This window comes from Eublepharis macularius, chromosome 19 (genome assembly GCF_028583425.1).
Source record: "Eublepharis macularius isolate TG4126 chromosome 19, MPM_Emac_v1.0, whole genome shotgun sequence".
Taxonomy (NCBI): Eukaryota; Metazoa; Chordata; class Lepidosauria; order Squamata; family Eublepharidae; genus Eublepharis; species Eublepharis macularius.
This window is the reverse complement of record NC_072808.1, coordinates 13,400,952-13,424,491: the sequence shown is the minus strand read 5'-3', so window position 1 is coordinate 13,424,491 and position 23,540 is coordinate 13,400,952. Positions and strand designations below refer to the sequence as shown.

Sequence of the window (23,540 nt, the reverse complement as noted above, 5' to 3'; positions counted from 1 at the left end):
GAGTGCTAATGTAACTTTCCGTCGGCCTCAGTTGCCCCTGCAAACTTTCATATTGAAATGTCAGCCAGACGTTTGCTGTTTTCTTCTACATTTTGTTCCCTCCCTCACCAATTAGAACCATTGTCTTGCTCTTTTCGATCCTTGGCCGTCTTGCCAAGTAGACCCTCCCTGCAAACACATCTGCTCCCACCTCCTACAAACTGCGGTGCCTACAAGTGGACTTCGGATCTCTCCTTACTGTGCACTTGTATTTCACACAGTCATCCCAAAAGCGGCTGGCAGAGAACTTCTTCCTGATTACTACAGTCAAGCCATGTATTAGACACTGTCCGACACCCATGATGTTCCCTAAGAGGAAAAAAAGAGAAAGGTTATCAGCGGGAGGGGAGATGACCACTCCATTGAGTCAAGTTTGTTTATTAAAATACTTATACCCCACTTTTGCTTTTAGCTCAGGTTTGAAGCCCTTCTCCAATTTAAGGAACCTTCCTCCAACTTAAGTGGCTCTTCCATAGGGGGAAGGCTACACAGTGGATGACTGGATCCACCCCAACATCTCTTTAACAGCAGAGAACCACTGGCAACACCACAGCCAGTCTCCATTCTGAAATAGAGATGGGCACGAACCGAAATATGAACCAAAATTCATCACGAACAAGCCGGTTGGTGGTTTCATGAACCAGTGGTTTGTCAGAGCCCATTTCTGACGAACCGTCACAAACTTTAGACCGGTTCGTTTTTCGGTTCATCACTGCAGACAGCCTGGCACCCATCAATCAGTTTCCTAGGCAATGGGGGATGGGCTTTTTGCAGACCTCCTGCTGACCTGGAAGTTACCTTCTGCTGACCCAGAAGTGCCGTTTTGCTGACCCAGAACTGACATTTTCACGAACCAAACAAACCGGTTCACGAACCAGGGCAGGTTCGTGAAAGTTCGTAGTGCGTTTGGTTCATGAGACGCGGTGAACCACGAACCGCATGGTTCGTTTTTTTCCGGTTCGGGCCCACCTCTATTCTGAAATCACCACTGACAGTTGTTGCCTACCTGCTGAGTGGTACAGTGGTAGGCAGTTATAGATGATGTCGTTGGGAGTCATTCTGTAAGCATAATATCCGAAAGCTGCTATTCGGTAATATCTGAAAGTAAGCAAGGAAAGGCTGAAGAGTCTGGGGCTTTTCAGTTTAGAAAAGAGACAAATAAGCAGGGACAGTATGAACAGAACAGAAAGAGTGGACGGAGAGAATAATTTCTCCTTTTCTCAAAGTACTAAAACTCAAGGGCATCCATTGAAATGGATGGGCTGTAGATTCAAGACAGACAAAAAGAAATACTTCTTTGCACCATGAGTGATTAAAATGCGGAATGCGTTGCCAAAGGATGTAGTGATGGCCATGGGCACAGACAGCTTTAAAAAGGAATTAGACAGATGCATGGAGGATAGCTCTATCAGTGGCTGCTCGCCTTGGCGACTAAAGGGAACCTCCACATTCAGAAGCAGAGACTGCGATGTTTTCTTAGTATCTCCCTGAACAGGACCCAGGAGAAACATAAGACCCTGTTCACAGATACCACTCAGAAAATGCAGTCGGAAAGACTTAAGTCCACATGACATTTTCACAGAGAAGCTCCCAAATGTTTGCTTTAAAGTTCCAAAACGGCCTCAAGAGACAGTGGACAGAGAAGTCCATAGTCTCTCTTCAGCAGCCCTGACTTAATAGCAGATATATTTGCATTAAAAAACAAATTAGCAACATCGTTTTCACTTGAGCGACTTGTGTCTTCACTTTGCTATGCAATTGTATTTTATGACTGTTGTACCCCATCCTGAGCCCACGTAGGGAGGGCGGGTTAAACACCGAATAAACTAAACTCAACTTTGCACCTGGTTATCCTTATTCTCCTGCTCAAACACAAAACAAAACAGACAACCCCCCGCCCCCCAAAGACTTATGACTTTCATCACCAGCAGATGTAGTGATAACTTTGAAAGGGAATTAGATAAATACATGAAGAATTGTTCCATCAGTGGCTTCTAGCTACGGCAACAACTTCCATATCTTGCGGCAGAAAACCACTGAAAAGCAGTGCTAAGACTACATCAGGGAAAGCCTTGGCTCTATACCCTGTTGTTGGTCCTCCAGTGTAACTGGTTGGTCATTGTGCGAGCCAGAATGATCAACTAGAAGAACCACTAGTCTGATCCAGCGGAACTGTTCTGATGTTCTCCCCAGGAAAGCAATTGCAGATCACAATCCAACCACGTGTATTCATCAGTGTAATCGGACTGTAAGATTCCCTGGATGTTGGATCCTTATTTGGTTTTGGTATTAAAACTAATTTAGCTTCCAACCAAGAGGGAGGCAGCAGACAGCCTTCTCACGAAATAAAGGAAGAAGATGGGAAGCCAAAATATCTTTATAATGCTTACAGAATTCTGATGTAAAGCCATCTAATCCAGGTTTTGAATGAATTAATTACTACGTTAATTGCTTCTAAAATTATACTCCTGTTTAAGAAGTCTCTGTTCCTCGGTTCCAGCCACAAGTTTTGCCAAGATTCTTTTCAGGCCCCCCGGCTGAAGCTTCACACTGCTATTCTCTGCAGCCTCACCACGGACAAGACGTATTAAAAAGTTACAGCCAACAGAAACATACCCAGCAGCCATAAACAGCTGCAGTTCCTTCCTCCAAAACAGTTGCATTCCCAGCAAAGTACTGACGCCCTCTAATCTTGTGTCTAATTTTTTTACTGACCAAGTTTTAATTTTATATAACAACAAATCAAAGAGAGCCACAAGAAACAATTTGTGAGCAAATACAGCGGGCAAGTCTCAGCCTCCGAAATGACCCCATTTAGCAAAAAAGGGCAGAAAGGAGGGGGCCTGAGCCATGCATGCCCCAAATCCCTTTTTCTGCATCATTTACGCTCCCCCCCACCCCCACTAGGGCAGGCTGCACCCTCAACACCCAAAGGAAGAGGCAGCCAAACAGGCCGGGGGGGGGGGGGTGGCAAATGCTGGCGAGATTTCAGAGGGATCCAAAGGATGGATGGTTGCAATGGGAGATGCAGCATTTAATACAATATGTATTGTTGTAAAATATGTGAACAAGGGTAAGGGAGAGACAGACCGGGCTCCTAACATCTGCCGTTCAATATTCTCTTTGGAAGGATGTTCTTCTCTTCCAGACGGGTTTTCTTCCGTTTCTTTTTGTCAAACTTCTCCCTTTCAGGCAGGTCATGTTTGACACACATTGTGACCACAGGAAGACAAGCTGATGACTCGAAGACTGCAGGTGTGACTGACAGGTAATCGATAGGCAAGCTGCCTCACCACGTGTCTAATTTAAGGGGCCCGGGCAATACCTCATTCCTTTTTTCCTGGCTGCAAATAGGTAAGAATCGGGGAGCAAGCCTACGGCTCTTTCCTTGCTGTCTGTATGGCTTGGGAATATAAGATCTGGACAAGGGAAAGGAAACCTTAACCGAGGGGGGACCCCAGGTCATGGACACATGTTTACACAACGGGAGGCAGAGAAGAGTTACTGTTCATATCTGCCACTGCCTAGCTAAGCAGGCCTGGGACGCTGGACCCCAAGCATCGTAAGAGCAGCTTTGCTGGATTTGATTGGTGGTCCATCTAGTCCAGCATCGTGTTCCACATGGTGGCCAACCAGTTGTCCTGGAAGGCCAACAAATGCAGCAGAGAGACCAAGGCCTTCCTTGGTGGTGCCTTCCAGCACTGGGTTTCAGGGGCTTGTGCGTAAAGTGCCGTGAAATCATTATGGCATCCTGTGCTTACAGCCTCTGAAATTTACTAGCTATAAAAAGCCCGGCTGGATCAGACCAGTGGTCCAATCATCAGAAGGTTACGTCAACACAAGGTGCACCACGTAACATTACTCTTCCCATCTGCCGGCGATTCCAAGAGACGGAGAAAAACCAGGACAGCCTCTCTTCCCAGTGCCTGGCTTTAAAGATGAGCTGTCCCCAACCCGATATCCAGTAATCCACGTATAAAAAGCCTGCCCAAAAAAACCCCCACTGAACACCCTCAAGGAAGATCAAGTGCCCTGGCCAGACACAAGGATGCACCTCACCTGCTGTGCACCACAATGGCAGCCTTTGGCATTCCAGTTGTTCCAGAGGTGTAGATGTAGAAAAGTCGATCTAGAAACAAGGATCGAGTAGAAGTTAGAGGCTCAGCTTGGCAGCATGCCCATCTCCCAGGTGGATGCTATAACAGCACAGGCCTAGACAATCAGCAAAGAGATGGGCCACAGGCCACATTATCAGAGGCAGGCCTGTCCTTTGAACTGATCACGGGACCTCAAGGGATTAAGAACTAAACCAGGTGCCTGGCTGAGATGTCTGGAACATGGATCTGGAAGAAAGGTCAAGTGAAACCGACGCCTTCAACAAGGCTCCGTGGCAGCGAGGAAGGGAGAGGAATTGCTGACATCCCCACTGGACCCCGCAGGCAAATCTGAGTCACTGGGGAAAGGCATGTGTCTGCAAGGAAACATACCATCCAATCCCTTGGCTGGAACCTGAGCTGGAGGAGATTTGGATGCCAGAGCCAGAAGAGGGTCCAGATGCTTGGTGTCCGCAGGAACCGATTCAGGGCTCATCTCTCCAGAGCAGAACTTGATCATGTTTTTCCCCAGCATGCCATTCACTTCGGAGAGCGCTGCAACAAAAAAAACAAGGCCCATTACAAGAAGACCAACTGGATGCCAGTAATCAATGGAGATTTCGCTAAAACGCATATACAGGAAAGATACTAAAAGGGATCCTCCTTTTAGTATCCTCCAGATCCTGCTGATGAAGCTGCACGCAAAACACGTCGGGTGTATAACTATTAAAGATTCTTCCCTCTGCGCTGCTTGCTGTTTTTTCTCCATTACAAGAAGCCCCAAACTGTAGACACCCAGCTTCAATGTGGTCTCCGAACAGGTTTACCAACCTCCAGTCTACAGAAATTAGCTCCCCTGGAGAAAACGGCAGTTTCAGTGGGCAAACTCTATGGCATCACATGCCTATTGAGTTCCCTCTCCTCCCATTCTTTGCCCTCCGGAAGCACCGCCCCCAAATTGCCAGAAGTTTCCTAAGCTTGGCGCCGGCAACCCTATTTCCAAATGTCACTCTGAAGAGATGCCATGCTGGGGTGTGTGCATGCGTGGGTTTAGGCTAGCCTTATCTTCTCCGATCGCAGAAGCTAAGCAGGGTTAGCCCTGGTTCGTACTTGGATGGGAGACCACCCAGGAAATCCAGGCTCGCTGGGCAGCGGCAGGGAATAGCAAACCACCTCCCTTTGTCTCGTGCCTTGAAAATCCCATGAGGGGTCGCCATAAGTCAGCTGTGACTTGACAGCTCTTCACACACACGTAACTATTAGAATGGAGTAAACAAAACATTTCCCAGCTGCAATTTGGGATCTGGCATTCATAATAAAGATATTCAAGTGACACTAAACGCCAGTTAATCACGACTCCTGATAGTTTTCCAACAGCAATTCCCTGGAAACTTTCCCCTCATTTTATGTATATAAACAAAACCTTTCTATCTCATCTTTTCCACCATTAAAACTAAAGATGGCATATATAAGGTCTTCTCTCCCGGGCACTAACCAGACCTAGCGGTGTTTAGCTTCACCAAGGCTGCTGTGAATTATATGGCCCTCCAATCATACCAAGAGACCCCAACACAGTTATGCTATATCCTTTCATTGCCACTCTGCAGTGCTGATGTACACACATAACAACACGAAACAAAAGCAAATGGGTTATCCCTGCTGGAAGACTAGATGTAGTGACCCCATCCACTGAATGGGTATGTTGTGCTGCTGCTGCTGGACAGAAAAGGGAAGTTTTCCCCTACAAAGACCCTGCACATACATCCACCTTACCATCTTAGCTATCCATCTGTCTCCTTTTTTATCCCACTCTTCCTCCCAGGAACTTATAGCAGTTTACATACAGTATCTTCTCCCATTGTATGCTCATAACAATCCTGCAAAGTAGATCAGGCTGGGAGTGTGACTGAACCTTAAGGCCACCCAGGGAACTTGACAGCAGAGTGGGGAACCAAACCTGGGGACCCCTAGTTGTATGAAGTTATAAGCATCCATCCAGGATGCTTCTGCTTTGAGACCATGCCCGATCCCATCCTGAGCACAGTCAACAACTGAACAGAAGCACTGCACCTTCTGATAGTACAAAGGGTTACGGGTGTGTGAGTGCTGCCTTGAAATGAGCCAGTCAAGATCAGCCCTGTTCAAAATGTGGCGTTCAAAATTTACCCTTACAGATCCCTAGCCTGAGGAAGCAAACGGCTTTCAAGAATTTGCTCCAAAGAAGTTACTCCTCTGGGTCTCTTCCCCTGAGCTTTGCATCAGTTCAGTTCAGTTTTATTATTATGATCCAAGATCAAAATTCAGATCAGCTTGTACAGTGATATATGACAAGTACATTAATTCCAAATCTAAACATATCTCAGGATTAAATACAACTATGTACTAAAATGAATAAAATCACTAAAATATAATTAAGATGTCTAAAAGAAGTTAAAATATTCAGTCTGATTAAACTAGCCAGGGTGCAGAATCTTGCTACCTTGGTAGTAATTTCACTGAAGCAATCAGCTAAAAGGAATATAATTGATTAGATATGCTTGAGGAGGCGGCGATAATGGATAAAATGTACTTTATGTGCTATGCATCAAAGCACTTTAAAGGGGCTACTTCCTCCACGGTCGGAAGTCCTACCTGCTGACAGCTCCCCGCCGAAGATGATGGCTTTTGCTCCTGACGTTTTCACACAGTACAGCAGCGAATCGAGACGCAAGTTGAAGTTGATGAGGGCTGCCTCGATGCCCACTTTGGCCATCCCCAACCATAGGCCCACAAACTCTGGGCGACTCTCCATAAAGATGGCAATGACATCGCCCGGGAGAAAGCCCTGCTGGGAGAAGAAGTTGGCCACGGCATTGGAGAATTCATCCAGGCGCCGGAACGTCCATTTGTCGTCAGTGGCCTCGTAGATCATGGCCACTTTGTCCGGATGTCGGCGGACCACACTCTGGAAGATCTTGGGGACGTTGCTGTTGGATTTCTGGTGACGGTACAATTCATATTTGACCTGAATAAGCACTGACAGGCCCCTGCAATGGAGAGAGGAAAGCATGAGTGACTAGAACTCAAAATGGAAAGCTCCCAACTCTGAGAGGAAAGGCTGCAGGATAATCCAATACCAGGGGGATCATCTCATCCAAATTCTCACCCTTCATGAAGCGGAGGCTTCAGATAAATTACTCAACACAAGAGCTGTTTATACATACATGCATGCATGCATGCATACACACACACAGTATATACTATATATACTGTACTGTGTATATACACAATGCAAATTTATTTTTAAGCTGCCTTAGCTTAAAACAGCAATGAATAATAAAAACATTAAAAACAAGATTTAAACACACACCTTAATAAACACACAATTAAAATAGAACACACACAACTGAGGAAAATGAGAATTAGTGAGGGAACATGAGTGAGGAAACAAACAAAAAAACTTCACCCACTGGTGCCAGACAATGTTAGAAGGGGACAGACAAATCTGAATCCAGGAGATCTGAATCATAAAAAGTTGACAGTGATTTTATCTATATATGTGATGCTAATATGCATAATGTCGCTTTATTTTATTACTGTTTTGAAGTCATGGGGAGGGGCAAGGAGATACGTAGGGCCCTGAAGTACCTTCTCCACACCCTCACACACAAACAAACACAGGAAATTTTATTCAGCCTCCTCGCTGGCCTCTGCGATATCTGTAGTCAAGACTCACAATCCATTCAAGAGTATTTTTGCAGCCATAGGAGCCAGGAGCTTGGAAGCTGAGAGGTTCTCTAGAAAGCGAATTTTTACAACCAAGAAAACATTCTGAGCTTGCTCTGGACACCAGTAGAAATTAAAGTCTGTAGAGGCCCTGCCCATCCAGCCTGGTTGTTTTGCATTTTGACAGTTGTCCCAAATAGATATTTCCAAGGAAGCAATAAGGGGGTTCTTAGGAATCTACAAAATGGTCTATTGTCATCCACACCCCACCCCACTAATTTATTTACTTCATTTATAACTCACCTTTGTCTCCAATGGGGACTCAATGTTGTAATGGATTACCCATGCCTAATTAAGGCTTCCACTTGAACAGACTAAGGGTTTTATCTTAATAGAGCCAGTTTGGTGTGGTGGTTAAGAGCGGCAGGACTCTAATCTGGAGAGCCAGGTATGACTCCCCACTCCTCCGCCTGAAGCCATCTGGGTGACCTTGGGTCAGTCACAGCTCTCTCAGAGCTCTCTCAGCCCCACCCACCTCACAGGGGGATTGTTGTGGGGATAATAAGAACATACTTTGCAAGCCGCTCTGAGTGAGCGTTAAGTTGTCCTGAAGGGCGGTATATAAATAGAATGTTATTATTATGTTGTTATAATTCTGAAGTTTCCAGACCTTCGATTAGACCTGAGAACACAGCATTCTCTATTTTAAAGAGGCTGCTTGTCAGTACAAAATTATGTATAGGGTTCTTCTTGCAATTATCTCCTCCCCAAGACACAGAGATTCCTTTTTTAGAGTTTAAAGTTTGTTTTATTGAAATAAACTCTAGTCTTCTTAATGAAGCAAGATATCGAAACAAAAATGCTTATTAATATCAATCCTACAAAGATGGAACACAGAAAGGCAGTAAGAATTAGGTTTCCTAACATTTCTTCATTAACTCTAAGTTTAAAACAAAAGCAGGTTTTCTATGAAATGCATTAAGATTTCCATAGCACACATTACAATGGTACGGTTCTCACCTACATGAGACTGATTTCAGCCAGAACTCTGACCTACTATTTGAGCTGGCACTTTTATTTATCTTATGCAAAAATCTAAGATCTTTTTCATGTGCTAGCATAGATAAACTATGATTGGTTTAAGACTTAATTAATTATGCATATGTTCAACCATATGATATTATCATTAATCAAAAAGTGATGCTATTATAAATCAGTAAAAATAACAGGAAAAGTTAGGTGAGTAGATCATTGTTGGTCCATTCTACGATCAGAAAACATTAATCTTAATACTGTCCACTATTTTTAACTAGCTGTCAAAGATGAAAGTACACCTGTGTGGTTATACAACAAGTTAGAAAAAACTACAGCTAAGTTCATACAGAGTTCATAAAAGTTCACTAGCATACAAGTGTATTGCTGAGTATAAACTGCTCTAATCCATGTTTCTGTGGCTTCCATCATTCTCCTCCACTCCATTTGAATGTCGCAGGAGGTAGGCTAGGGTGAAAGCATGCGACAGGCCCAAGGTCACCCAGGAAGTTTGCATGACAAGAGTGAGGATTCAAACTTGGGTCTCCCAGATCCTAGTCTGACACTCAAAGCACTCCACCACACTGTTCTCAAGACCTGAAATCTTCTTAAGGCTAAACATTTGGGCGTGAAGGCTACACATTTGCCACTTGACATCCCATATTACAAGCACTGATAGCTCAGTCCTCCATGTGGCCCAGTTTCTCAATTGCCCTTCCTGAAGGCAAAGTGCTTTTAGCTTCCAAATCCAAAAGCTGCCCCAACCTAGCAGCCATGCTGAATATTAGCCATTTCACAAGTAAGCATAATTTTTTTTTCAAAAGAGTAATTTGCTTCTACTGTGCTTCCCTTGTGTATTTGTTAATAAAGTGAATATTACAAAGACACCATCAATCTCTAGTGCACTCTCTTTTGTTCAAAGCAAAATAAACTGTCCCATGGAAATTCTCAGGATTCCCAAAAGTGGGGTGCGTGCAGGAGACATCTCAGAGCACCCCCCCCCCTTTGGCCCTGGAGCTCTAAGCAGGACCAAGGATGGAGGCAGAACAGAGCTGTTCACATTTCACACCACATTCCAAAGCAAGTCCAACGCCTTTGCTTGTTCCCCTCCATCCACAGCTCTTGCTTGCGCAACAGAGGAGAGAGCAAGTCCGGCTAATTCCCTCTTTCCTTTGCATGCTGTTTCCAAGGGACCGGCAACGAAGGGAGACAAAGAATCATCTCTTGCAGTTGTTTGGGTCCAGTGCTTTTGGTACGGCCTCAAACAAAGACACGGAGGTGGGGGGACTGAAATTTTTCAGCTAATCAAATAGGAGACAGGCAACAGCCAGGCACCAACTGACTTCTCCATCACACTGGGACCCAGAACCAGTAGAGCACCTCTCCCTCCAACTTTCAACTGTCCTCCAGAGAGCCATCAAGGGGGTAGGGGAACAGGCATCCAAGCACCAATTCTGCATGCAGAAAGATGCCCCGCTAGCAGAGTGACTGATGATATCTAGCTGCTGAATGCCTGGCAACCTGTTTCTGGAGGGGAGGGTTTTTTCACCCTGTAATAGGAGTTATGGTAGAAAGACCCTGAAGGGTGGGTAGGACACTCTAGAACTTCTGCCTGACAGCTTTGGGCTTGTTGCTCATGTGTTATATTTTTGACGGAGTTTGCAAAATGCCTCAAGGGCCCATATATGGGGAGGGGGGGTAAAAAAAGTTTTCAATTAAAATAACAGATAGTGAACCCAAGTTCTGCACTCAGAGTAAGTGGCACAAACAAACTGCATGCAAAATTTGCTGCTTTTAAAAAAAATGCTTGTATGAAGTTGATTTATTTGTAACCTGGAATTCTTTTTCCAACAAGCAATAAAATGACAGAAATAGGAGACGTGAACAAGATGAGCAGAAGGGGATAGGAGAGATTGTGTCAGAAAGATAGGTATGACTAAAAACTCTACTTTACTTCTGTTTTTACAACCTAAGTCATAAACAACAAACCCACGGAAGAAGAACCTAAAGTTATCATGTAACTTAACAACAAAGATAAACAAACTACTCTGTCTGGAGAAACTTTTGCCAAAAGTTTTGCCAGACACAGAGTAGTTTGTTTATCTTTGTCTCTGAGTAGCCAGGACGATTTCACTTCTGAAGAAAGAATGTTCTGATTAAATAATGGGGAGATCGATTCATCTCTTAGTTCTGAAAATTTAGGACAATCAAAGAAGAGTCCATTTTGATGCTGCTGCAGTTGCAGAATCTATCTGAATATGGAATTCCACTAAATCTTCCTAGCGTCACTGCCGAAGGTAGGGCATTCAGGCCCGCAAGCATAAAAGCCCTTCTATACTTTGGAATAGTAAACTCCGATAGATAATTTGGCATCTTTGTTGGAGGAAGAATGCCAGCTGAGAAGGATGAACACACTCTGCGGGCTCTGACCACTGTGCTCTCCTTTATCAAGGTCCTTAAGATGTTTTCTGGTGAGCTAGGCCAATTCTTGACTACTTATTGTTTCCATCACATCCTGAGTAATACCCAAGCATGACAATTTGTGAACCGGCGGCCTATCCCAGCCACTTATATGGTGATCCAGCTTAACTAGTCCAAGGAAGTTTGATTCTGGATTCGATTTTAATATCCTAAACTTCAGATTAAAAACTAGAAAAGAAATAAGAAGCCTAAAGTCTGGACACTGTGCCTGTTTTCAAAAGCCTTTCTTGCAGTCAGAAGGTCTAGAAACTTTTTTGGTTTCAAACGAAAGCTGAGATGCTTAGGAAGTCAGACTCTTCACCAGATCCTATGTACTCTCAGTCACTAGTCACAACCTGGTAGTCACATGAAACAGCTACCTATTTCAGCTTCCTGCCCACAGAAAACTAGTTGCATGCAGCTGCCGCGCACAGAATTAAGTTTTGCATTCCATTACAGATTTCCACAGGTGTAAATGAGGGGCAGAGAATAAAGATCTTACAGATATTGCTGGCCTGGGTCAAGAGTCCACTCTTCGGGCCCTTCGACCATGTCCATTTAACACAATCCCCTTCCATCTGTGGTCATGTCCTTTTCCCTTTAAAGAAACGGACAAACAGAATGCCCAAGAAATTGGGGTACAGAAAGTCCTTCATTCCCCCTTCCACCCTAGCTCAGTGAGTAGAACACACGCTTTATTTTATTTACATTATTCATAGTCCGCCGAATACAATCAACAGCTGAGACATTCAATAAACAATACAGTAGAAACTCGAAAACAAGCAGAAATCCAATCCAGAGCTGAAACAATGCTGAAACGAAACATAAATAACTTGACATGACATAGTAACTATGCAGAGAGACTATCCAGTAGCAGCATAATTACAACAAAGGACAGTACCCAGTAGTACAGTCAACAGTTCCTATCCCTTTACACATCTCTGGGAATAACCATCTCTGAGTGGCTGAGGGAAGGCACTTTGAGTTAATGACTGATTTATGATGGACATCAAGGGTTTCCCATCCTGAACCAACACCAGGGACCTCCTGTTTGCCCCACTGGGGAAACAATGCCTACATGTTAAGTTTCTCCAGTAAGGCACACATCTATTTCAGGTTAAAAAAACACAGTGCAGGGGGTCGGGGGATGGGAGACAAAACTGAAGTCCACTTTCCCTACATGCCGCAGTCTGAATCTGAAGCATCCATGCTTTGGGAAGTGCAGAACATCCAGATTTCCTCTGACAATCCAGCCCAGGAATATACCCTGGGAAAGTGCATCATATAGTCAGACCCTCGGCCACATAGCACATGGAAAGCATAATCCTATGCATTCTTAATTAGAAGTCAGCCCCATTTTGCTCCCTATATTAGAGCAGATAAGTCTGCACAGGATTGCTGCCTGAGCAGCCCTGGGCCAGGGTTCTTTCTCAGCCCAATCTACTACATATAGATGATATCAGGATAAAGGGTTGGAGAGAACTGGGCACCCCACACTGAGCAGGATGGGGGGGGGGGAAATCTTATAAAATAAATTTCAAGAGGCTGTCACTAGGCTTGCCAACAGACTGGAGAAAAATGCCTCGTCCCTTTAAGAGAGGCTTAATGGGATGTTATTCACGTCTATGCCATGAAAAGCTTCAGCCGCCCATTTTCACACATTAGCCTCTGATAAAGGGCCAGGACATTCTTCTTAGGCCCTTTGGAAACTCTAGCTATCACATGCCTGCCAGTCGTCATGCGGACCATTTTATTTGTTTTTAATCATTGCATGCCACTTTTCTTGAAGCAAAACCAAACGATTGCACAACCTGCTCTTTAAAACGTAAACAAGCATAAACCTTTTATATCAGAACAAAATTAGTTGACGATGGAACAGGCCCGCTTACTAGGAGCCAACCTCTTTCTAAAACATAACAACAGAACTGGCTTTTGGCAGAAACTGCATTTCGTGGGAAGATGTATGCGTAATCCCCACGTGATGCGTTTGCAGAACGTTTGCCAGTCTGCATTCTGGGCACGTTGAGATGCATGTGGAAGGTGAATAAGAAAGGAAACAAAGGGCAGGGGGAGGGAGATGTGCTTTGCAACTTTTTCAGTCTCCCTTCTATCTAGAACTGGAACTAGGGAAGGAGGGAGGAGCCAGGAAAACGAACCCATTCATCAAGCACTCCGGTGTCCTAAAATAACCCTACAGCAGACTCAAAGCTGAATGAAACTGCAAATTCTTCTGCTGGTTTCACACTTAATATTATGTACCCAAGAATGTGATCGAAAGCATTACAGTCCCAACCGGTAAACAGCTTATTTAAGTCGCTTCCACACTGTGTATTTGGTCAAGCTTTGCTGCTATTGGGGGGCAGTGCACACGTTCAAGCTTTTCTGCTATCTTTCCTAAAATGGTTTTACTATGCTCATTTAGAAAGATCATAGCACAGCCCAGGAAGCCGCCATGTAGTTGGGAGAGTCTGTACCTTTTGCCTCACCCCATATTGGTGCCATTTTCAGTGCCCAAGTTCCTTACAGCCACCTCCCCCCCACACACAAAAACACACCCACATCACCAAAATAAAAACTTAAGTTTCTAGTCCTTTCATTCGTGGATATATGCCATTCCAGCAAAATGCTATAAACAGACCCTAGGAGTCTCTATGCAGATGTCCTATGGAGTTCAGTGGGACATGCTCCGAATTACATATAAAACTGCAAACTCTCGTTCTGTATTATACCCTCAAGGAAGCTCGATCCGTAACAACCTACAAGGGAGAAATTATTGCAGCAGTCCACTGATGTCAACAAAATCTAGGCAAGAAAGCAAGGGAATTGTTCATACAGCACTTCTATTGCAGGCAACCAATTATCTTTTTCTGCTGTTTACATTTTGCAAGATGGTCCTTTTTTTAATAGATAACCCTGGTCAGTTTTAAAGCTGACAACACCGGGAGACTCGGGAGGAAGACGGAGCGTCAAAAATTCCAGACAAAGACCGGCTTCAGTGTACTTAACAGATTCTATCTTCCCAGATGTCTGTCTTCCTTTGGCAGATGATCAAAGAGAAGTGATGGGAGACTCCCCAGAGGGTTCAACTGCTGATCCAAATCAATGACCTTTTGAAAAACCACAGATCCCGCCTGACTTGAGTGACCAGAGCAGAGGCTTTGTGGACTGGAGATGGGGAAATTGCTTTAGTAATTGGGTGGTGGCATTTTGCCAAAGAAGGCTCGCCTGTCACCATGACCCTACCCCAAGCTCTGCCAGGAAAAGGACAGAAGAGCCTTTTTAAGCATTAACTGCACTTTCCATATTCTTAAGGGGGAGGGCGGGCTTTATTCTCTGCTGTTACTTCTCACTGGCCACACAAATGGGAGGAAGTGAAGAACCAGAGGGCAATGACAGATGCTGTAAGAAGTGAAGAGGTCTTTGTAAGTACAGCAGCCCCAAATTCTTTGACCGTAAAAAAGGAGCCTCAAGGATGCATGAACCTGCAGAAAACAGGTGCGAATTTCAACAATGGGGAAGGGGCACAGGTAAGAGAATCAAGACAGTGTTGTACATTTTCTGTTTCCCACACAGAAATCTCACCATGTGTAAGAAATAGCATGCAATCCATGTAAGATCACCTAATACGGAGATCTCATGCGACTTCCTACATGTAACTGATTTCCATGTAAGAAATGTGTAGCCGTTATCGACCTTATTTGCATACGGCAGCATTCAGAGGGGTTTCCTCTCCTACTCAAGCCTGAGAGGAAGGTTAGACCAAGAGGTCACAACTGGCCCAAGGTCACCAGATGAGTTTCACAGACTGAGCGGAGATCTGAAGCCAATATTCCCACTTCAAGGACTAAACCAGACTCACAACACCATCCCGAGCATAGTTATCCTTCCAAGCCCACTGAAGTCAAATGGCTGAGAAGGGTATAACTCTGTTTAAGACTGCACTGCTAAAGGGGGGGGCAGAGAAAGCCCCCACAAACGTTTGAAATGTTGATGAAGGGACTGGCAGGTGCGGAAAGGATAGATTAAAATTTCCCAATACAACCTCCACCATGGGAATAAGAGCAGCAAGGAGAGAGAGATTTTGAGCAGCGAATCGGCTGGTAAGCAAAGAGGAGCCCTTTCCCTGGGTCATCTCATCAAGACCCCAGCCTCTGCTTGGGTGGGTTTTTTTCTGTTAGAAAAACCAGGAAACAGAGCCAGAACAGAAAATAAAAAGGGAAAGAGAATGAAGTAAGCCGCTTTCGGTCCCTATTGAGGAGAAAGGCAGGGTAAAAATCAATGAAAACAAATAAATAAATAAATAAGCTACTGTATGCAGCATACAGGTTGGCTCTAGAACTGGGAAGACTTAAATTCCAATTCACACTCGTTCACAGAACGCAGTGGGTGTCCTTATCCAGCCCCCAGCTCTCAGCCTAATCTACCTCACAGGAGTACGGTAGGCAGGGCTTTTTTTCAGCTGGAACGCGGTGGAACAGAGTTCCAGAACCTCTTGAAAATGGTCACATGGCTGGTGGCCCCGCCCCCTGATCTCCAGACAGAGGGGAGTTGAGATTGCTCTCCGCACCACCAAGCAGAGATCAGGGGGCGGGGCCACCAGCCATGTGACCATTTCCTCCAAGGGCTACCCACTGAGTTCCACCACCTCTTTTCCCAGAAAAAAAGCCCTGACCGTAAGGATAAAAAGGAGAAAAAACTATATATTGTTTAGCCACACAACCGGCCCCATGTTTGAGAGCATATCTACTATCATGTATTGGCTCTAACTATATCAGACTATATCGAAAGAGGAATGGGGCCGTGGCACTAAAATTTTATTTGAGTTTCGGTGCAGCAATAACCTCGAGTCTTTTGGAAGGTCGCCAACAGGCCTGGAGGAAAATGCCCTGTCCCTTTAGGAGTGGCTGAATGGGATGTTATTTAACAGCTGATGTTATCTACCTCCACGCTATGAAGAGCTTCGGCTTCCACACATTAAGCCTCTTTTCACGGGATGGGACTTTTCTCCAGGCTTGCTGGGCAACCTTATTCTGGAGTGAATCTCTCTTTAAGATGTGTAGGTATCTTACAGGACTTTGTCCGAGGAGCCCTCTTTGTCCCAGGCCATTTGCTGTATTACACAATAAGAGCATGTCCTTTAGCACAGATGAGCCATCCAAATCAGCTGGCCCCTGGTAAACCAAGCTTCAAAGGCCAGGTCTCCTTTCCTCCTATGTACACAAGACTTAGTAAACAGGAACAAGATTTAACACAAGTTCTGTCTTGACCTCCTTAGGGCTTAAAAGCAACAAAGCCAATTTACTACAAGCTTCTGTCCCAGACTCCTTTAGAAGAAACTTAACAAATGCCATAAGGTTGAGGGGGGGGATGTCCCTCCCCCTCAACGCAGGAAAGAGTTCACATCCTAAGCTTCCTTAAACCCCTTAGCACTGAAACATGTACACATCCATCACTGGGTGAAAGAACGTTTTTAGCATCTAGCACATTACGGCATAGGAGGCGATCGTACTTACAGAAGGTCTCGCAAGGCCGTCTTAAAGATGATCCGGAGAAATCTCCAGCCGCCACTGCCGATGTAAATGCCCAGAGCCGCTGCCAAGCTCCACGACCAGGGCATACCGAAAAAGCGCATGAGGCCAAGCGATCCAAACGAAGCAGTACAGACTCCAAGCATGCGCATTCTAAAGAAAAACAAGAGAATTAACTGCCGTTTTAGCTAGTGGGATGAGTGAATGTCTGTAGAACCCGGACAGTACATTAAGTGTGTCGTACAGAGCATGAGGGTTCCACGGATCAGGACGCTTGCAGTGCAGGACAAAGGAGGAGAGAGCATAAGAGAGCGTGGCAACGGACAGGAAGGGGCTAGGGTTACACAGCACACAGAAACTAGAAAAGCAAACATGTTTATTTACTTCATTCGTGCCCCACTTTTCTCCTGAATGGGGACCCAAAATGGCTTACATTGTTCTCTCCTTTAGTTTATACTCGTAACAATCCTGTGAGGTAGCTTAGGCTGAGCACGTGTGAGTGCCCCGAGGCAAGCTTCCATGGAAGGACGTGGATTCAAACCCGGTCCCCCAGATTCTAGACACTCTAACCACTTCACAGTCTTTGGAAAGTTGTTGCAGGTAAGTCTATTCTACTGCAATGCATTTTGCATGTAGCTGCTGCTGAAAATCATCCGGATGTCGCACCTGCCGCAGAACACAAAAGCGCACCCACTACCTGAAAGGTCAGAGCCACCGTAAATATAGTATGTGCGCGCTCTTGTGTATCCCGTGCACAATCCACAGTGCTGAATCTGACGTAGAAATCCTCAGCCTGCCTCCATCTATTGGGAATTCTAATAAGCTACTTAATAATATCATGTGGGTACCGTGACACAAAAGATGTATAGAGGGGCATTCTCAACGGCCACCTATTCAGAGACTCACTAAAGTTCAAGCCCGAAAACCTTTGTACCTTATTGTAAAACTTTTGATTTTCTTCTTCCGGGCTCAGGCGAGACTGTCTAAGGGTTCCCCCACCCCACCCCCCCAAACTGGCTTAATGCTATCAATATTTGTTATTTGTATACATTTTAAACATCTTAAGCATGGAGACATTTAAGATAGAATAGACTGCAAATGAGAACAATATATAGGTGAGGAAATATTCTAAAGAGGAGACGCAATGGTCAAGGAAAGGAGAAGGAAGAAGTTGGGATATAAATATAATAAACTATCCTGCTCTTCTAATGAGGTGGTCCAACTCCAATACAAAACACTGCAACAGAGACCTAACCACAAAGCAGATTGAAAATAATTTCTTTGGAACTCAACCAAAAGGTCAACAACTGCCAAACACATTCACTGAGGAGAGGTCACCTAGCATGTAATGAAAAAATGAAATGAAATCCAGAGATCTCTTCTCTAAGAACAAGCCTCTAATATTTCTCTCATTGTTCTAAATAAACCTCAAAGCTTTAGGTACTGGCAATGGGAATATAATCAGAAAAAGCAATCATGCAACATCTCAAAAGTTGAAAAGTTGTATATGGAGTTCGTGATAAGTTAGAGGTTTAGTCAGATGATGGACACACCTAAGGAAAATTTTACTTTTACACACATTATTTTTCTAATTTTGTCTTACTGTCTGCAGCTCCTCCCATCTAGCCATTCCCTTTCTCCGTTTCCTTTTAAGGATGCATCTCTAAATTACATCAATCACTACAGGGTTGGGTCTTTGACTGATCAAGAAAAGATTTGGTCCACTGACCAGTCAAACAACGGTTAATTATTTGCAGAGGAGTTAGCCGTGTTAGTCTGTGGTAGCAAAATCAAAAAGAGTCCAGTAGCACCTTTAAGACTAACCAATTTTATTGTAGCATAAGCTTCCGAGAATCAAGTTCTCTTCGTCAGATGCCTGATACAGAGACTGTTAATTATTTCAAATCGGTGACCTTATTTAACTTTTAGTTGTGCTAATAATTAAGGTTCAATACCTCATGCTGACCACAAAACCAAATTCATTAGCTGTTACTGCCACGTAATGAAACAAACTTTTTAAAAAGTTTCAGTGAATTGTTATAATTTAAAACTTATGCAAGATTTCTATAAACAGTTTAGTGATGAGTTCTTTTGGGATTTTATCCTGGAACCACCAAAATCAGCATACAATTTCCATTTAAAAAATAATGAAATGGAAACAGAAATAAAACACGGTGACATCAACAATTAAAAACAAATGTCATTTTTTAAAAGACGTTTGTGCTAAGCAGGCAAAAGGCCAGCTCTTTGGAGATGCCAGCAAATACAATAGATATCCAGTACAAGAAGGTTTTATGTCATTTTCAATTGCCGCAGGGCTGTGGAACAAGCAGCGCCTTCTATCAATTTACACCATAACAAATTAAAATAAAATAGTAAGTTGCAACTAGTACAACTGCATTCTTGGCTTCATCCAATATTTGATTATATTTTATCAAGGTCAAACAGCAGCTGGTCAATTGATCAATATGCCAATCCTAGCTGTAAACTGCTTCGAGGACCTGCTGGTAGAAGAAGCCAGGAGTAAATCTAATACATAAATAAATATAGTGTCCGGGCATGTATGCGTTTGTTAAAAAAGAAATAAAAGAATTTTTAAAAATTAAAATATAAAAAGAACCACAGAAGTTCTTTTCAGCTTGCCAATTCATGTTTTACCTTTATTATACACGAATCAGACCTTTTGTGTTTAAAACTGACAATTTTAACCCATCCATAGGTTTTGAAAGAAAACATTTTGTTCCATTCGAAAGGACATTTTTTCCTTGATGAATTTTGTGGCTGCCACTTTGTTCTAGATTAGGAGAGAAATACAATGTGTGAGGGTCTAAATTAATTCGTTCGTGGTCTGTTCAAGCTTAATGTTGCTGCTTTATATATATGTTTTTACATAGGTTGGAGCCGCTGTTTTTAAGTTAATTTGTTATCAGTTGTTTGATTGCTTTAAATTAATTCTGCTGTGGGTCTGGGAAGTGTTTTAATACATTTTATAATTTTATTATGCTGTGAGAATCTTTGGGCTGGCTGGGGAGGGATACAGAATAAACAGATCTACATACACTCCAACCTCAAATGACTAAGTACTCAAAGAGTCATAAAACCACAAATGGTATGAAGAAAATGCATTGACCTGGACAGCTCAGGCGAGGTCTCGTGAGGAGCCTGACCTCGTCAGACCTCAGAAGCTAAGCAGAGTTGGCCTTGGTTAGTAATTGAGTGGGAAACCTTTAAGGAAGACCAGGGAAGCTATGTGGAGGCAGGCAATGGCAAACCACCTCTGTTAGAGACTTGCTACTCAAGAAGCCTCGGAGCATTTTCGTCAAGTGTAGAGAGATGCAATGTTAGCTGGGAAGCATAGTTTTAAAAGACAGAGCCTGCGGAGATCACTCATCAGAGGATTTGTTAATTTCAGTTTCACCTCTCCAGTCTCAAACTGCGTGGGATCACAACCAGAGGGCAGCAAGGAATGGAAATGGGCTGGAGCTGCCATCCAGAACCAGGCTTGGACATGGAGAGGTTATAACAGGTTGAAGATTCCCTTCTGGCATTTCATAGCCCCTTCACACAGCTCCAGTGTATAGCAAAGCCTTTGCCCTGCTGCTGGCGCTATCTTTTAAAACTACCCTTCCCGGCTACCATTGTTTCTCTGAACAGGTTCTTCACACCTCAGATGTCTCATGTAGAGAGACTGTTAAGTCTCTTGCCTTGAAAACCCCAGCAGAGATTGCCAGAAGTCACACAACACTTTCCACTATCACCATGGAGAAACTAGACAAGAGACATTTTTCACCCTCTGTTATAATCCTAGAAGTCAGAATCACCTAAAGAAGCTGATGCGTAGTAGACTCTGGACAGACAAAAGAAGGTAGTTCCACCCACACACATAATTAACTTACAGAATTCACTGCCACAAGATGGGGTGCTGGGCCATTAGGTACGGACAATATTAGATACATTCATGGAAAGCTAGGCTAGAAACTTATATTAGTCATGACAGTTATATGGAGCCCCCATATTCAGAGGCACTATATCTCTGAATACAAGGCACTGGAACCAAACTACAGAGGAAGGCTGTTGCCTTCATATTCTGTTTACAAGTTTCCTAGAAGTATCTGGCTGACAACAGTAGAAAGATGATGCAGGGATATATAGTCGTTTACTCTTAAGCTCACTGGGCTCTTATGTTCCTGATTAAATCTAGACATTTTACAGTTCTGGGCCTCAGGAACCAAGTATCGATGATTGTATTTCCACACTGCCGTGTTCCTGCATCAGAGACATCAGGAATGGAATTAAATTTGATACTGATTGCAACTCAGGTATATTGTGGCCACTTACAGTTGTCATTTTTTTAAAAAAAAATGTGGGAGGGGTGGAACCTGGAAACTGTTCAGAACAGAGCAACGTGTAACAACAAAACACAATAAAGAACGGAGAATTTATGACAAAATAGCAAGGGTTTGAGGGACTGGGTTTGTTTAGCTTAGAGGAAAGAAGCCCAAAGGAGTATACGGTATCAGTTTGCAGCTATCTAAGCTGCAATAAAGATGACAAGAAGTTATTTACTCGAGTCACAAGGAAAGGACAAGAATCACACCAGATTTAGACAGGATAATAGGAAATGCTTCTGAACCATAAGTTAGGCAATGGAACAGGTTACTTAGCAGCATGGAGGAAAGACCATATCAGGATATGTGGGATTTTTTAAAAAAAGAGATAAGCATCTGCCAGAGAGAAAGAATACCCTGCGGACAAGGAGATAGCTCGTGGAGCTTGCTTTGCTCAAGGAACTGAAAGTCGGCCTTCTAATCCTGGCAGGCAATCAGCATGTCTGAGCCCTACGCTGGCACCAGCCTATCTTTTCCAAGTCACCACATCCCCAGGCATAGGCAAATAAATAAATACACTTTGTGCAGCTTCCAGTACTTGCCATGTGCCTGTCTCATGAAAGCATAGGACACAAAAGTAAACAGTTTCTCAGGTCAGGCGCTTTTCAACCCACAGTACATTCGACCTGGCAAGCTGACCAGCCTAACCAAGTCTGCAAGATGGCAAAGTCTCCCCTAAACAAAGGGATTTGGGCACAGCAGGTCCTCACATTTCTCTGAATACACATCCCTTTGCCACCCCCAAACACTGTGCCAATCTCTCCCCTTCTCCTGGATTCCACTCTCAAGATAGCAACGCACACACCAACCAGTATAAAGCTGTACCGGCAGAGTAAACTTTTCATTGCAATGGACTTCCCAAAAAAAAAGACCATACAAGCAAGGGTTGCGGAGGTGAATTCATTGGATGCCACCGTTCTGGGAGTGCCAAGTGACCAGGAAAACTCAGCCTAGGAACTAGTCTGTCAAGGTTAGTGCCATCAACTCTGACTGGCTGTTGCTCTCCAGGGTCTCAGACAAGAGGTCTTTCACATCACCGATTACTCAGTGCTTTTAACTGAGATTGAGGCTGGAACCACCTTCTGAATTGCAAAGATGTGCCATCACTGGCCCTCTAAATAAAACACCTGATTTTTAACCACTTCTTCCAGATTTTTTTTTAAATTATAAGGAGCTGGGAGGGGGGGAGCCTTTGCAATTGTCGTAGAGATCCCCAAATCTGCTACATTGTTATCCCTGCCTTCCTCCAAAGAACTCAAGGCAATGCCCATAGTTCTCCCAACCCTCTTCCATTTTCTCCTCACGATGACCCTGGGAGGGAGCCTAACCACAGAAAATAGCCGGGGTAGCTGCTGTGCTGGAGAAGAGCAAGATCTGAGTCCAGCAGCACCTAGATTCCCTAGATCAGCACCTAGATCAACTAGATTCCCAGGGCATGGGCTGACTCTCGAAAGCTTATACTCTGGAAATCTAGTTGGTCTCTAAGGGGCTACTGGACCTGAACCTAGCCACAGGAGAGAGACTGACCTACGAAAGCTTCACACTTGCATACAGACTGGAACCCAGTCCTTGTCCATACTGAACCCTTGGGCCACTTGCTAGAGAAGCTCTTCCCATCACGCACACACGTGCAGCCGCTGCTTAATGGCACAGCTGCCATGGCTAGCAGAGAAGCTGGCAACCCTCAAAGACATCCCTCAAAGACATCCCCAGGTGAGCCCATACCTGGAGGGTGAACCTCATGGGGCCCCCACTCCCCCAAACATCTGCCGCCTTCGATAGGACCCCCCCCCGCCCCAAACACCCACTCAGGTTGCCAACTTCCCCACCAAACTCCTCAATAAACACCCTCCACAAATCCTCTCAACAAAACAAAAGTTCTTCCCCCTCCCTCACGGCCCAGCCCGTTGCCAGGGCAACGACCTCGCGCCTCTCCCCGCGTTGCCAAGGCAACGCAACGTTTCCGCACCTTTCCGCGTTCCGCCTCAGGATCCTTCCAGCGCCTTCGCCTTAAAGCCGACTGCGGTCGGGGCGCGCGGGGAAGAGCGAGCGAGCGGGGAGGGGCGTGGCCAGGAAAGAAAGCCCCGCCTCCCTCCCTCCTTGAAAGAAGGAGCGGCCAACGCTCGCCTGAGGAATGACGGCGCCAGAGCATAGAGAGGCGGAGGATAGAAGGGCGGGGAGGAAGGGCATAGGAGTAGAGAAAGAAGTCGAGATTAAGACTTCCGGCTGAGACGCGAACTGCTGGGAAGAGTGGGTTTGCGTCATAAGAGTACTCAGCAGAACTCAGAGCTGGC

General features: G+C 44.5%; 1 protein-coding gene across 1 annotated transcript in view; it reads right to left on the bottom strand.

Annotated features, from left to right (window-relative positions):
* Positions 1-23,282, bottom strand: part of SLC27A1 (solute carrier family 27 member 1) — a 36,891-nt gene extending 13,609 nt beyond the window's left edge. The window contains exons 1-7 of the mRNA XM_055003685.1: positions 23,216-23,282; positions 16,844-17,011; positions 6,765-7,159; positions 4,527-4,688; positions 4,099-4,168; positions 1,046-1,137; positions 239-348 (exon numbers count right to left, since the gene is read on the bottom strand). Of these exons, the coding sequence (XP_054859660.1) occupies positions 239-348; positions 1,046-1,137; positions 4,099-4,168; positions 4,527-4,688; positions 6,765-7,159; positions 16,844-17,010 (996 nt within the window). The 5' untranslated portion in view covers position 17,011; positions 23,216-23,282. The remainder of the gene's footprint in view (positions 1-238; positions 349-1,045; positions 1,138-4,098; positions 4,169-4,526; positions 4,689-6,764; positions 7,160-16,843; positions 17,012-23,215) is intronic.
* Between the last annotated feature and the right edge of the window lie 258 nt (positions 23,283-23,540).